Source organism: Nematolebias whitei, chromosome 7 (assembly GCF_014905685.2).
Source record: "Nematolebias whitei isolate Nwh7 chromosome 7, NemWhi1, whole genome shotgun sequence".
NCBI lineage: Eukaryota > Metazoa > Chordata > Actinopteri > Cyprinodontiformes > Rivulidae > Nematolebias > Nematolebias whitei.
This window is the reverse complement of record NC_056504.1, coordinates 8,979,079-8,995,051: the sequence shown is the minus strand read 5'-3', so window position 1 is coordinate 8,995,051 and position 15,973 is coordinate 8,979,079. Positions and strand designations below refer to the sequence as shown.

Below are 15,973 nucleotides of genomic sequence, written 5' to 3'. Positions count from 1 at the left end.
CCGGACACGTCCCACCGGGAGGAGACCCAGAGGAAGACCCAGGACACGCTGGAGGGACTATGTTTCTCAGCTGGCCTGGGAATGCCTTGGGATTCCCCTGGAGGAGCTGGACCGAGTGGCTGGGGAGAGGGAAGTCTGGGCCTCCCTACTTAGTCTGCTACCCCCGCGACCCGACCCCGGATAAGCGGAAGAAAATGGTTGGATGGATGAACCTATACAGATTTTTAAAACGTAGTTCAGAGATACTCATTGGGCGGCTCCCGAGCCACATGCGGCTCGCCATGCTTTATTGGTGGCTCTTGTGACAGGTTACAACAATACACCAGCACAGTCAACTCATTTTTAAATCATGTTGGCGCATTGCGCAATAATTGCACATGTTGGCTCGGGCTTCTTTGATGCGGTTTTACGAATAATATTGTGTTAATCTACTTGTTGAGGAAGAGGCAGGTCCGACCGGCCGGTAGAGGTTAAAAGAAATGTCCTGATAATCTCAGATGGATCAGCTGATCATCACTGGCCGCACGCCTCTTTGCGGTGAAGGAAGTAGAAGCATCTCAGCAGGGCCGGTTCTAGACATGGTTACATGAGGGGGCAGGCAGAAATGCGAAGGGGGCATCTTCATCCGTACACATATTACAGCATATTCATTGTTGAACATGGACTTTGGTATTCATTGTTATTGTTGACTTGTTTTTTTCATGGCATTGGGGTAACAGCTAAAAGCTGAAATTTTTACACTGTCAAGGTTTTCAACCATGAACACTATCAAGCAAAAACAGAGAAACCCACTGACCCATGCCCATCTTGAATGCCTCACTATGGTTGCAACAACAAATTACAAATACAACATGAAGAAAGTCAAGGACATGCACCACAGCATGCACCACAGCTTCTGCTCATCTCAGTACTAAGGTACATTTTGTTTAAACAGATAATGTGCTGGCTGTGTTTCTTTTTTGTTCATAGGTGGGTTGTTTCATTTTATTCTTTTATTTGAGTGACTTGGGGTGATATTGCGGCTCTCCCCTTGACTTTGATCTGTCAATATGGCTCTTTTTAAAAAAATAGTGAAGATCACAGCTGTAGTTCTTAACATTTCTGCCCTTTTCAGACGCTTTATGTATAATTTTGCTGCAAGACCTTTATGTTTATCTGACATTCGCACAAGTCTAGAAAATATTTAAGTGGGATACAACCACATTTACCTAAAAAATAAATAGGAAATTAAACATAATTTAATACTTCATCCATCCATCCATTATCTTTTACCAGTTTATTCCTTTTCAGGTCATGGGGGTCACTGGTGCCCATATCCAGCAGTCACTGTGCAAGCGGTGGGGGACACCTGGACAGGTCTCCAGTCTATCACAGAGCAGAATTAAATACTTTTGCAAACCAAATAGAAGCATTAAAATAAGTTATGTGATGTGAGTACTGATTAAAGAGTTCAAAGTATAGTGTGCTACACACAGCGCGGGCAATTGATAAATTTAAGAGCCATGGCTGTGTTTGTATAATGGTACATTTTCAACATTATTCATGCTACTGGTATATAATTTAATATTCTTAGAATTCAATAAACTCTACACACAAAGAAGATGGCCAAATAAGAAGCAGGCCTGCGTCTACGACTCTGTATTTGAAGTATGGGCTCAGAAACAGCTCTGAACAGATGCTTGTACATCTGTCATAAAAAATAAATACATATGACACAGATAAATGACTGCAGTATTTTTTGGGCACAGAAGAGGACGTAATGTCACTGCGCAGGTCAGACTCCATGCTGGTGCTGAAGCCCTCCATCTTCTGCTTATCTTAGGCTGCAGAGGAAACAGGTCCAGGAGAGAAACCCAGACATCCCACTCTGCAGTGACACTCTCCAGCTCCTCCACAGGGACCTCGAGGTGTTCCCAGGCCAGATGGCATTCCTGAAGTGAGTTCTGAGTCGGCCCCAGGGTGTCTTCCCAGTGGGACGTGCCTGGACTATGAAGCGAGGTCCAGGAGACATCCCGATCAGATGCCCGAGCCACCTCAGATGACTCCATGTGAAGGAGCGTTGTGTTGACAGCAGTTACTGTTTATTAATGCAGAGCAATACTTTTACAGAAACATATGTGGCCATCAACACCTTTAAGGGGCAATTTTATGTATTTCAGAAACAAAAAGTTGACCCATTCTTAACTCACCACATGCTGTTGTTACTGGACACATCTGTTTCTGTGCAGTCTGAAGAGCAGATCCTGCGCCTCACAAGGCCCATTCCTTCTTGAGCATGTTTGTTTTGGGTTATAATAAAAGCAGTTTAGATTTGCAGGATTAAAGGGTCAGAAGTGAATTAACAGTGTCTGTAAATAAGAATTCAGGGCCTTTGAGAGAAGCAGCTGCAGTCAGACCATTAGAAAGTTGTGAGTCAGCTGAGTTTCTTGGCTTATTAAATAAATATTCTGCCTCCTACTGGTCAAACATCACTGAATCAAGCTGTTAAGTGCAAATAAAGACTTAATTGTTTTTAATGGGACAGATCTTGCACATTTGTCACATACATAACCAGAGTTTGATCAAAACAATAATGATTAAAAAAATGCAGATTTTTAAGAATCTTTGAGGCATTTTACTTTATTTAAAAAGTTTTTAAAAATGTTAATAATCTCCCAGTACTCACTGGCTGTTTTCAATTAAATGTTGCTTAAATTCATAATTCTTGTTTTGAAGTTGAGCGCAGCTGAATCAGATGAAGAGTCGATGTTAATTCAGCTCATTGGAACAAACAAGAACAGCAGACTGGTCTGAAGCGTGGCCCAGGCCACCACATTGGGGTGGGGACACCCCCTGGCTCCGTCATTAGGCCTGCTGGTGGATAAAACTGCTCCCTCCAAACGCAAGGATTCCTCATTCTGTGCCACCTTGGACAACCAAAAACACAAACAAACAAACAAACAAGAATACCCACCTCTGTTCTTCTCCTCCCTACTTGAATAGCTTGCATCAAAAACAGCGCTTCTTCTCAAAAACAGACATTCACTATTCAAATCCCTCAGTGACGAGTGACATACTGTTTTTTTCTTTGTCTTTTTTATGTTAGCAAAATATCTCATTCACCACAGGATTGATTTTTAATGAAACACTTTAAATGCAAAGTATAATCACTGGATGAACATCTACAACAGATTCACATTTGGAGTAATCCTGATTCAAGATGTCCGTCACAGCTAATCAGTCTTAGCAAACACAAAAATGGCTATTACCGTATTTTTCAGACTATAAGGCGCACTTAAAATCATTTAGTTTTCTCAAAAGTGTGTCTTATAACCCGGTGCTCCTTACATATTAATTCTGGTTGTGCTTACTGACCTCAAACCGATTTTATGTGGTTAGCTGAACAATGTTGAGAGTTATTGTGAATGAGTTGAATAAAGTTTGACTTATTGGACTGTCTTGTTTTGCGTAATGCGCTTTATAATCCATTGCGCCTTATAGTACGAAAATGCGGACTCCATTTGACTGATATTGATCTGAGGTCTGGTGTGGTAGTAGCTGAGAGTAATTTCCATCACATACTTTGAACGCCAAGAAATCCTACTGATTTTTTCTTTAAAACTTTGTTATGCAAAGCAGTGGCTGACATGCATTCCTTCCAGAAAGGCTAGTTAATGCTATATTCATGTAGCACTGGCTCTTTTTTAATATAACTCAGCATGCAAAAAAATACAAATAAAATACAATTATATTAAAGAAGACAAACAAGAACTCTTGTTAACAGTTGATTTTATTTATTTCTGTCAGGTCAGACACTGAATTTTTCTAAAACTTCCTGGTTTTATTCACTCTGTGTGTCTTTATTAAGAATTTCTTTCACCCTCTTAACTGATTTTGGTATAAAACATATTTTAAGCCAAACCTTTTTTTTTCCATTACTGCAAATTTTTAATTGTTACAGGTGTTTGAGGACTCTTTTAATCCAAATTAACTTATGGCCTCCAGCTCATCCACTGCATCCTGGAACCTAAAACACATACAAACATTTTGGCTTATCAAATATAAAAACAACGACAATGTTGTAGTGATGACTGTAACTTAAAGTACTGTCTGTCTATTCTTAACTATTCAAATCAACACAAATTTTTTTTTAATCTTTTTTCGTAGTTCTTACCTAAAGTCTCCTCCATCCAGCAGGCTCTTGTAAGTGCTGATCTCAGCCTCTAGTTTCATCTTCATGTTGAGCAGCACCTCGTACTCTTGCGTCTGTTGCTGTATGTTTGCACGCAAGCTGCCAAGTTCGTCCTCCAGCCGCAGAACGATGGAGTTGTACTTCTCCATTTCCATGTTGTAGCGTTGCTCTGTGCCGAGCAGAGTGTCCTCTAAAGAGGCTTTCTGTGAACGCAATGCAACAAACGAGTGAACATTTGTTCACATGTAAATCAAATCAAACAAACAAAACAAGAACATGCAAATATAAATATATTATAAACACATAAATATTGCATTATTTGCATTAAATGCACAACTTTTATGAAACGATGGGGCGATACATGTTTGTGGATACAAATAAAAATGTATTGAACAGGTTTTAAGCACTTACTAAGCTCTGTTGTGATGCAAGTTCGATTTCCAGGGACTGGATCTGTCTGATTAAGTCACTCTTCTCCGCCTGAGCCCCCTGGAGAGCCTCGGTGTTCTGTGTTACCTGGACCTGCACCTCTGAAATCTGACAGGAAAAAGCACGTTGAGCAAACACGACGATGTCTCCATGAGTTCACATTCTTCCAGCTCTGCTTTACTTGATTTTCATGCCAGCGTTTGAGGTCTTCTGCATTCTTCACGGCGATCTTCTCGTAGTTTGTCCTCATGTCCTCCATGATCTGGGACAGGTCCTGGCCTTTAGGAGCCTCCACGTCCACTTGGACGCCTGACTGGGAGATCTGGTTCCTCAGCTCCATGACTTCCTGTTTCATTGTGAGAAGAACGGAGGGAGTTGTAATTAAACTTTTTGTGTTTTACTCTCATTTAATTCCTTGCGTTTTATTTGCAATAGTTCCAGAGTTTAGTGTGACAGGTTTCTCTGACCTTTAGTCAACTAAAGGAAAATATTATTTGGTCCTTGAGACACTCTTATCATCTCACTCCACATGTGAGAACAGAGACAATACAGTGTGTGCATAGTTTCAACTTTTGGTTCTACTGGGAGATAAAACTGAAAAACCTTCTCAAACAAAGCTTGAATTAGATAAAATCAGACTGAAAAACTTTGCAGAGCTACCTCTGAAGAGTGTGAACTGCACCGATCCTAAGTCAGAGAGACTGTGCACAAATGGCCACAATTCTAATAAGTCCATTTTCACATGACCACAAAGAAATCCAAAGTAACCTCTGTGCCTGAAGGCCTCTCTCAAACTATATACTTTGTATAATCATGCCACAGTTCATTTGCCAAAAAAAGATGGATCTGGGAACATCACCCCTAACTTACAAGTAATTCTGTGGGATTCATTCACTCAGCGCCAATCCTAAGAACAAACTAATAATAATGTATTTTTTTTATCATTTCTGTTTTTGTTCCAACAGCAATACATTTACCAGCAGAGGATTTACCATATGTGGACTTATTTAAGAAGACACAGTCAGACTGAAGAGCTAATAAATGCTTTACCACTGCAGATATCGTAACTTTTTATGCGTTCGGCAGCCATGTTGGATTTTGAGGTCAGTGCTGGTTAAAACCTCAAACATTCCAAGTCAACGTTTCAACTCTTTTCTATTGATATTCGAGACTTGGAAGTCAGAAGTTCTGAAGCATCAGCATCTGGAGAAGAATGAACAAACGTTAGAGGCTTCAGGAGATCTTTGTTGGAGAATCGAAGAATTTGCGTGACTAGACAATTTTGTTTTTATAGAAATATTAATTCATGGCTGTGTTTTATTATCAAATGTATCACTCCATCAGTCAAACACAGAGGTGGTAGCATTTGGTTTGGATATGCTTTCCTCTATTTGGATCAGGACAGCTCATTATAAATAAGTAATTCTGATTAAGATTACCAAAGTCTATTAAAATGTTTGTCAAATGATTGAAAGTGGTTTATGCGGAAAAAGAATGCAAACGATATTTAATCAAAGAGTGGTTAACAAAAGTAATGAAACTTTTTCCTGCAGCTGTTCCATTAAAATCCTGTCATTAACTGCAGTAAATGTTAATGTAAAAGCACTAAAGGTGAGCAGCTTATGTGGAAAAAAATCCTCCAACATCTCGGAGTGGAGATGGTTCTAAATCAATAAACTCACAAAATCATAGTTCAAACAGAACCGAGTAACGGTTATTAGAAATGTGAAGCTCCAGGTATTGCTGCACAGCACAGACAGCATTTGCTTCTAACTCATCTCCACCATGTTGTTTCATGTCATGGATTAGAGACAAAAATAATGTCCGCAAAAGTTAATTTGATACATTAATGAACTCACATTCTCATGGTTCCTCTTCAGGTAGCTGAGCTCCTCCTTCACAGCCTCCATCTCGCTCTCGATGTGCATCCTGCTCATGTTGGTGTCATCAAGGACTTTCTTCAGCCCTGCGATGTCGGCCTCCACAGACTGCCGGATCGCCAGCTCATTGTCGTACCTGCGGGAGTGAAGGAACACAACCTGTAACACACCATCTGCTCACATCCACTGGGATGAGAAGGACAAACGTGTACCGTATTTTTCGGACTATAAGACGCATTAAGCGAAACAAAACAGTCACATAAGTCAAACTTTATTCAACTTATTCACAATAACCACATAAAATCGGTCCGAGGTCAGTAAGCACAATCAGAATTAATACATAAGGCACACTGAATTATAAGGCTCACTGTCGATTTTTGAGAAAATTCAAGGATTTGAAGTGCGCCTTATAATCCGAAAAATACGGTATCTTCAATTTAACAACCTTGGACAGGAATACTTGAAGATAAAAGTAAAAAGACGTACTTTACTTTGAAGTCGTCAGCTGCAAGGCGGGCGTTGTCAATCTGGAGCACAAAGCGAGCGTTGTCTACTATCTTATCAAAGATCTGGACAGGAGGAAAAAAAACAAAATATGACGAAAGCGGTTATTTAGTTAGAAGAATCCTCCATAAATGTATACTTTGTTGGCCTTACGTTATGTTTTGCATGTACAAAACAAACCACTTTTTCTTTTGCACAGTAGGGAAGCCAACATTTGTTCATAAAAGAGGAAACAAAATGAAGAACAGGAAGATATGGTGTTCTTGTGCCAAAACAGAACTTTGTTTTCTCGTTGCTGTAGAAATGTACTTCCTGTCTGTCGCTGTCAATCATTTTTTATCGCCTAATAAGTTTATGGGTTGAGAGATGAATTGATTCTTTATGAGCGATTGGGAGTTTATGTGATGGCACATTTTTAAAAAACGCGTACATATTTGCTCCCTTGGTGTGTGAAGAAGTGCCACCATCAATGTGTCATTGTGCCACGCTGAAGTTCTGGATTCAAAGGAAAGAATGTGACATTTGACGCTCTGGACTGAAGCGGATTGTTGTACAACCGCTGCTCACATCTGGACACCCGCTCCCGGCAGTGTGGGATCGTTTTTTTTTTTGAGTCATTTTACCACACATCTGTTTCCCATCTTGGCCCTCCTACACCAGAATCACCGTCCAGCCAGCGCTTAGAAATTCTTGTTCCACGTGTGCTGGTTGCCTGAGAGATTTTCATTCAGCCTCTTGTGAAAAAACCCCTCGTGTTTGTGATTCATCAGGAGGAAGTTCGAGGCCCGTTTGAGGCCCTGAGCAGTTTTATAAAAGTAGGGCTGGAGCTTAGCAACCACACCCTTAACTCTCTGGCTTGAAATTTGATAACCTTGAAAGGAAGTCAAGCATTTTTGTTGTTAGGCCTTGTGTAGGTTACAAATACACTGGCAGGTCTGTATTTACATGCAGTGACGACTGTCGGCACATATGAGAGGTCCAACACATTTTTTCCAGCACACAGAACTCCTTCATTATTTGTGTCATGACTTTGTATCATCCAACAGCCAGAAACTTCACAGTTTCAAGTATGTTTTACACAAGCGTCCACATTTTAGTAATTCTCCTTCTTACCTCTTTGCGTAAATCCTCTATGATGGCATCGTATTTGCTGTAATCTCTGATGTCAGGACCTCCTTTCTCCAGGGCCTCCCTGATGTTCAACTCCAGCTTCCTGTTGGCCTGTTCCAGGTTCCTCACCGTGTCCAGGTAGTTGGCCAGGCGGTCGTTCAGGTTCTGCATTGCCCCCTTCTCATTGCCCAGGATGCCACCGCCTGTACCGGTTGAAGCAGACGCAGCTCCAAAGCCCCCACCCATACCACCCCCCAGAGCACTGCTCAGCTTGAAGCCACCTGAGGAGGATGAGACTGGAGCACCTGAGCGCAGGGAAGATGCAGAGGTAGAGGAGATGCGAGCGCCGTGCCCCCCAGCACCACCATAAATACTGGCAGCTCGGTACTGAGGAGCAGAGCGGGTCATGGAGATCCGAGCAGAAGGTGTCTGCAGGGTGGAGGCTCTGAAGTTCATGCTGGAGGAATCTATGTCGCTTCTAATGAGATTAAAAAATGAGAGCGAGGTGGAGATTCAGAGCTGGCTGACTTGAAAAGTGAGGCCAGGAGGGGGAAGTGGGGAACTTTTTATAGCGCCGCCTCTCTCCAGTAACAGCTGGTCTCCCAAATCCTGCCCACTGCTGCACCGTCCACTCTTTGTTTCCTGATTATTCTCACTGCTCTCTGATTCCCCCAGTCACTCTCATGTTCCCCCTTTTTAAACATACATTGTGTTTTCTGTCACCAAGGAGATGCATGAAGCATGTAAACATCCAAAACAACAAACCACAGACACCAGCAGTGGCTCAAAGTACAAGAAAACTATTTGATGTTCAGCAAAAATAAAACCTCAAGCCAAGTCGAATATATTAAAGCTGGAAGTTAAAAGTTAGAAGATTTGGGGAAGAATAGGTTCTACTTTGTATGTGTGCAAAGAAAAAAGGACATCTTGTGGTTAGTCCATAAAAGGGCATCACGTACCAGATGCTGCATAGTTTCTGTGTTTGTGGTCTGCGGGTTCCCAAAATACACGCCTTCACCATCCTGCCTATCTACAGCCATGTGAGATAAGAGCAGCAGATAGCAGAAATTAAATCAGGCTCATAGTCACATTGGATTTTAACCCTCTTTGCAACAAAACAGTGAAACTTGATACGTTTAAAGGCAAATCATTTATTACCCAAGCCATATTGATCTGCTGGAGAAGCATAAAAAACAAAGGTTAGCTGATACTTTGCTCAGACTACAGGGAAACAAAGGATGTCCTCATTCAGCAGGCTGCAGATAAACAATTATCTGCTAAGGCACTTCAATGGGACCTCCCATGAGAGCCACTTCTGATGTTCTTAGTGGAAAAGTGATAATCTAATACTGAAATCTTGGGAACCGCAGGACAACGTGAACTCCTTTTTATTTTTGACCCATAAAACAGAAATATAGTCTGCCACCAAAGCCAGTCAGGGTTTTGCCTGTGCCTGTGTGTTTGTGTGTAAAAAAATCTCATGAACCACTGGACAGATTTTAAAGAAACCTTCAATAAAAAAAATCAATGAACATACCTTTACGTTTGATTACCTTTTAAGGGGTCAACCACAGTTAAGATGGTCATCGCAGCTACAGAGACTGTTGTCAGCAGAAAAATGGCTGCCGTTCAAAAGGTCCCGTAAGATCTTGCATGAGTCTGTGCAACATGTTCTTTACCAGGTTTGGCCATATCTCCACCTCCTTTCACTTCAACACTTGTGATGTGACTGTGATGCTGGACCTTTAACTTCAACATGTTATAGGACCAAAACCAGTTTAGAAGAAATTATAATTTCCTTCATCAGTATCTAACTGGGAAAGTTTTAGTGAGTTGTGGCCAAGGGTCTTTTTTTTTTATTTTTTTTTTTACACTGCTCCTCAGAGCGTAAAATAAAATGATCCTCCCACAGAGGGAAACTCCAAATGCCTTGCTAAGCTTTTTTTTAATTTTTTACTTCCCCTCATGACTGATCCGTTTTCATTGTTTATTTCTCCCCAAAAGAGTTTTTCTTGAAAACATAAACCCAAGAAAAACAAAACCATCTCAAATTATAGAGAAAAGTAAAAAAAAAAAGCTCCAAGCAGGAAGCATGAATGAAAGCAGCATGAGTCAGACCACATGACAGTGTCACCACTCTCAGTTTGTCTCGGTGTGTTGTGGCAACGTCTGTCTCATAGCAAGAGAAAAAAAACTTTTTTTTAAAATTGACCATTTGAAAATCTATGAATGTTTACAACAAATGTTTCTGCATTTAAAGTAACAGAGTTTTGATTTCATGTAGAAGAAACAGTGAGATTTTTAGCTGTCCAAATTTTCCAAAAGATATGACAGGAAGTGTAGAGAAATGAAACAGCATGAGACAAAGCAACACCAGGAATCTGGAAAATGCAGGAGCTCATCATGCGCTTCATGTGTTTTGGACAGCTGCCATGTTTTCCCTCATCTCAGTGTGGCCTTGAATGAACTTCACTGTCTCCTCTTTTTCATTTCATGTAACTTTGTACTTGTGTACTTAAAAATCTGTCAAAAATGTAAATGTATGTATTAATACACACTTTGTGCTGTGACAGATGTTTGATAGAGCGTTAACATGTGTGGGATCGAGACACGTTTTTACTCACTCACTTCCTCCTCATCTCCGGCTTTCACAGTAACAGAAACAAACCAAACACATTGAAGATTGGGATTACAGGAATGGCTCTTTGGGATTACAGGAATGGCTCTTTGGGATTGCAGGAATGGCTCTAAAATGGTTTAAATCATATTTATTTGATAGATTCCAATTTGTAAATGTAAACAATGACTCTGTTTCATACACCAAAGTTAGTCATGGAGTTCCTCAGGCATCTATGCTTGGACAACTACTCTTTACTTTATAGATGCTTCTATTAGGTAAAGTTATTAAACAGCATGGGGCAACTTTTCATTGTTATGCTGATGATACTCAGTTATATTTGTCCATGAAACCCGATGAATCCAGTCAGTTACTTAGACTACAGTCATGTCTTAAAGACAACATCCTGGATGGCTCTTCATTTTCTGCTTTTAAACTCAGACAAGAAGTTGTAGTTTTTGGACCTGATCATTTTAGTAATACATTTTGCAGCCTTTCACTTCCTTTGGATGAACTGGCCTCCAGTTCTGATGTAAAACATGTTGGTGTTGTTTTTTTGATCAGGATACGTATTTTAATGCCCACATTAAAGAAGTTACTAGAACAGTTTCCCTTCACCTGCGCAATATTGCAAAAAATATAAACATCTTGTTCAAAAATGATGCAGAAAAACTGGCCCATTGCAATTGTTTATTATCTGGGTGTCCAAAAACGTCTTTAAAAAGTCTTCAGTTGATCCAAAACGCTGCTGCCAGAGTTTTAATGAGAGTAGGAAAGATCACATCTCTTCAGTTTTAGCTCCTCTCCACTGGCTCCCTGTCAAATTCACAATAAAATTCAAAATCTTCCTTCTAACCTACAAAGCTCTCAACAACCTAGCTCCATCTTATATTACAGATCTTATTGTTCTATACTTTCTTAACAGAGCACTTCACACTCAGACTGCAGGTTTACTTGTGGTTCCTAGAGTTTCCAAAAGCAGAATGGGAGGAAGATCTTCCATTTATCAGGCTCCTCTCTTGTTGAACCAACTTCCAGTTTCTGTCGGGGAATCTGACACATTGTCTACGTTTAAGATAAAGCTTAAGTCTTTCCTTCTTAATAAATCCCATAGTTAGGGTCTGCTTGGGTTTTCTGATCTATCCTTTAATTATGCTGCTATAGGCGTAGACTGCTGGAGGACAAATTGACCTAATTTCCTCGCTCTGCTGCTGTCTTTGCTTGCTCTTCCCTCCCTGTTTGTATTTGTAATTACTTTTACCCTTGTGCTTTTGTGTGTTGTCTCTTATAGAAAGTTCACCTGGACCTACCATTCTGTGTTCATCTGTCTCTCCTTCCTGTCCTCTCAAACCAGCCGGTCGAAGCAGATGTCCGCTTGTCCTGAGCCTGATTTTACTTGAGGTTTCTTCCTGTTAAAAGGGAGTTTTTCCTTCCCACTGTCGCCTTTGTGCTTGCTCAGGAAGGGAGACTGAGATGAAGTGAAGATTCAACACAATCTGATGGCTTCCTTAGATAGAGAACTTTTACTAAATGGCTTTTACATGTAAGTGAATGTTTTTCTTCAGTGCCCAGAGACGACTTCTGTTGTGACTTGGTGATATATGAATAAACTGAACTGTATTGACAGACATGACTTTTAAATATTTTCTATACTTGATGTTATAGATACATGTGTAATTTAAAGGCCAAGCATTTCCTAAATAAATGCATATTTTCTGCCACCACCTAAATACCAGCTTCATAACTGTTTTGGTTCAATTTTGAAAACAACAAAATGCAGTATTTTAAGATCTAGTGCTATTATTTTCTGCTCAAAGTATATTTTAGTAATGACTCTATCACATTAAACTTTAGATCAATATCTGTACATTTTACTGAGTTGTCGCCTTTTTTTTCCTACAAAGGTTGATTAGCTCTGGCAGCCATCTATCAAAGTGACTCTAAACCTTAATAATTTAAAGATGTCCATCCAGTGATCACTTTCTCAAAGTTGTATTAAAAGTGTTGGAAATGTCCTGTTGAAACCAAATGTCCTGTTGAAACCAAATGTCCTGTTGAAATGTTGTTTTGCGAACATGTAAATAGGGTATCCTGATGCATGCTCAAAAATCCAGGTAGAAAAATCTAAAAAAGTTCAATCTGGTCCTCTGGACATTAAAAAATAAATAAATAAACTAACTAAAAAAAAAAAAAATTGTAGAAACGTTTCGTCTTTCATCCGAAAGACTTCCTCAGTCTGAGGTGCTGGATTCAGCTCAGTCTTATAAGAGGGTGCTATTTATAAGACTACTTCTTTTGTTCTACAATTAATTTTTTTTGAATGTCCAGAGGACCAGATTTAACTTTTTTTTAATTTTTTTTAGATATAAATAGGGTACAAGGTAGTGCCAATTTTTGAAACAAATATCTCTTTAGACATCAGATTCCATAAATGATTAAAGTGATGTCTTTCCAATGATTACTTTCCAACAGTTTTAATAAAATCTGACCAGTTTGTGCTCCTGATTAGTGAATTCATCTTTCACTTTGTGGTTAAAGCATGGAATGTGATACAAGTAATCTTCTGGACCTAAGTTTTCCAAAAAACACTGTGTCCGCATGGAAGAACAATAGCCACCATTTTTATTTAAGACTTCCACCTTTGGAAGTCTTTTTTTTTTTTTTTTTTTAGTTTTGACCTGAATTGAGATCAAAGTCATCCAAATTTCCCATTTTGTGCAGGAAAATATAACGTTTTGGGCACGCTAAGTTCCATTCTTGAGTCAAAAATGTAAATTACTTTAAAAATTGTGAGCGATAAAGTGTATTAATACCACAAATGACAAACTTGTTTGTCTTGTGAGGTTACGATGTGTAAACAGTGGTATCCCTTGATATAGTTAATGGATTTTGAGTCATTGATAATTTGTTACGTTGTTTATTTGTCATGTGCAGGTGAACACAAGGTCAACACAGTACAATGAAATGTTCAGCATGAGAAGAACAGATTTGACACAGAACTAATATATTCTTGCTTCTTCTTCTCACATTTGCACAAAGCTGTGCACACGTGAAACCAAAGCAGTATTGTTTGCATCTGCCACGACATTCAGTTTTGCATAAATGACTGAGCCATACAAATGTTACAAGGGGAAAGCAGTTTTTCACACCCGAAAAGGCTGCCATCTTGATACATGTCCAGAAACCATGATTTAGACATTATTCGTGATATATTTGGTGCTTGTATTCCCAAGCAAAATATTCTTATGGATTATTGACTTAATCTGCAGCACTAAATGGTTTATGAGATGTTTTGCTAACAGACAAATGCACACACTGACACGAAAAAACACGATCTCCTGCTTTTTGCCATTTGGTGGCGTGCAATAAATATTTGCGTGTATCTGTTTTAAATTTATAGTTGGCCCCATTAACAGTCTGAAGGGGTCACACCTCAGAGGTTGGTGAAATGTGTCATGTGAGAGACATTTTCTCTGTAAGATGTCATGTCCAAATCCAGCTCAAAGACATTTCACAGGAAGACATAAAAAGAGTGATTGGTGGCAACTCAGGAGTCACGTCTCTGTCTCACACGAGCAGAAACTGTTTGATTTAAAAAAAGTAAATGATAAAAGAGAGTCCACACTAGACTAATGGGTGAAAACTAAAGTGGATGTCAAGTTTGAGAGGTTGTGTGATTTAATATGTTGGTGTATTAATACCTAAACTGGCGGGGGGTTGTACACTGAATGCAAATTAAGGCTAAAAAGAGTTAGTGTGTCCCTTAAAAAATGAACATAATAATCATTCAAACTTATTTAATCTCAGTTTACTGATAAAAAAAAAGTTATTTTACAAACGTTTATTTTTTCAGTGTTTGCTTGACATTTTGCACCTTTTGCACGTTTTTTTCATTTTATGTGAAAAATTAACTAACAGTCTATAGAAAATCTGGTGTTTGAAGATTTATTCCTTTGATCATTATTAACATTTGAACCAAATGCATTTTGATCCATCTCGTGCTCGTCTGCTCCAGCTGATGTTTCATCCAGATCAGATCTGATACAGGCTCTGGTTACGCTTCATGACTCCAGCAGGAACTTTGCTGCTAACTTCAACTCCATGATCCTGTCACAAGAGGGCAGAAGTCCCACAGTCAAAAAACTTTAAAGCAGTTCTAAATGTTTCTGGACTGATGAAGTGAGACTGTTCGCTCTGTGTTTGCTCGTCTCTCAACTCTGAGCATCGTAAAGCCTTCATTCATGTCTGTTCAGTGTTTTATGTGTGTGCAGGTATATAGTAGCAGGGTGCTCTGATTTTTGCATTTATTTTTCAACGTGTGTACTTTTTAAAATATTAGCCTTTATGTCAAATATTTTTCCCATGGAAATACATCAGATTTCTTAAAACCTTTTCAAACATTGTTCTGTTTGAAAGGCTGATATTTAGGGAGACCAGGTATGGTTGTAACATGGGGAGAGTTGTAACGCCACTAATTCTACCAATCATGGATAAGATAGGAGTCATATGATCATTCCTGTACTTACTCAAGTCCTCTCTGATCCCACATGGTGATTGCCAAGCTTTGAAACAAATGTACACAGATTCTATAAAGAAAAAAAACTGATTTTGTGGTACAAAAGTAAATTTTTGAACCAAGACTATATATTTTGTTTAGTAGTTATACTACTGCAGATAAAACCGTATTAACTATATTACATTGATTTGTAGCTTCTCATGCAAAATGTGATGCATTTTTCCCCTGCTAATTTCAAACCATTATGCTAATACAGCTAGCTAAACAATGGCTGACAGGGGTGGGGAGATGGTTGTAACACAACTTTAAAAAGTTTTACAACCATCCCCTGACATACAACTAAGAAAACTTTCTTGATTTTAATTTTACAAAATGCCTAGGCAGTGGAAATGAAAGACAGACAGAGATGTGCCTGCAAATGTTTAAAAAAATGTTGGATGAAAATGAATCCTGCCAAGACGATGACGACATATCACATATATCATATATATCATATTCGTTTAACCTTTATTTAGACAGGTAAATCCCATTGAGCCTCATTTACAAGAGAGACCTGATTTCAACAAAGAATGATGACAACAATGGACAACAGTGACAACAATAAACAGTTATAAAAAAGGCATACAGATATATATATATATATATATATATATATATATATATATATATATATATATATATAAATAAGATGGCAAAAAGATATAAATAAATAAATATAAATAATAAATAAATATAAATATATATCA

The 15,973-nt window shown here is 39.0% G+C and overlaps 1 protein-coding gene across 1 annotated transcript; it reads right to left on the bottom strand.

Moving 5' to 3' along the window:
• Positions 1 to 3,756: 3,756 nt before the first annotated feature.
• Positions 3,757 to 8,661, bottom strand: LOC119411695 (keratin, type I cytoskeletal 18). Its single transcript, XM_037678606.1, has 7 exons — positions 8,098 to 8,661; positions 6,967 to 7,049; positions 6,460 to 6,616; positions 4,782 to 4,946; positions 4,583 to 4,708; positions 4,154 to 4,374; positions 3,757 to 4,006 (listed from the first exon to the last, which is right to left on the bottom strand). Exons 1-7 carry the CDS (start codon positions 8,548 to 8,550, stop codon positions 3,967 to 3,969), a joined length of 1,245 nt encoding a protein of 414 aa, XP_037534534.1. The 5' UTR covers positions 8,551 to 8,661; the 3' UTR covers positions 3,757 to 3,966.
• Positions 8,662 to 15,973: the final 7,312 nt, after the last annotated feature.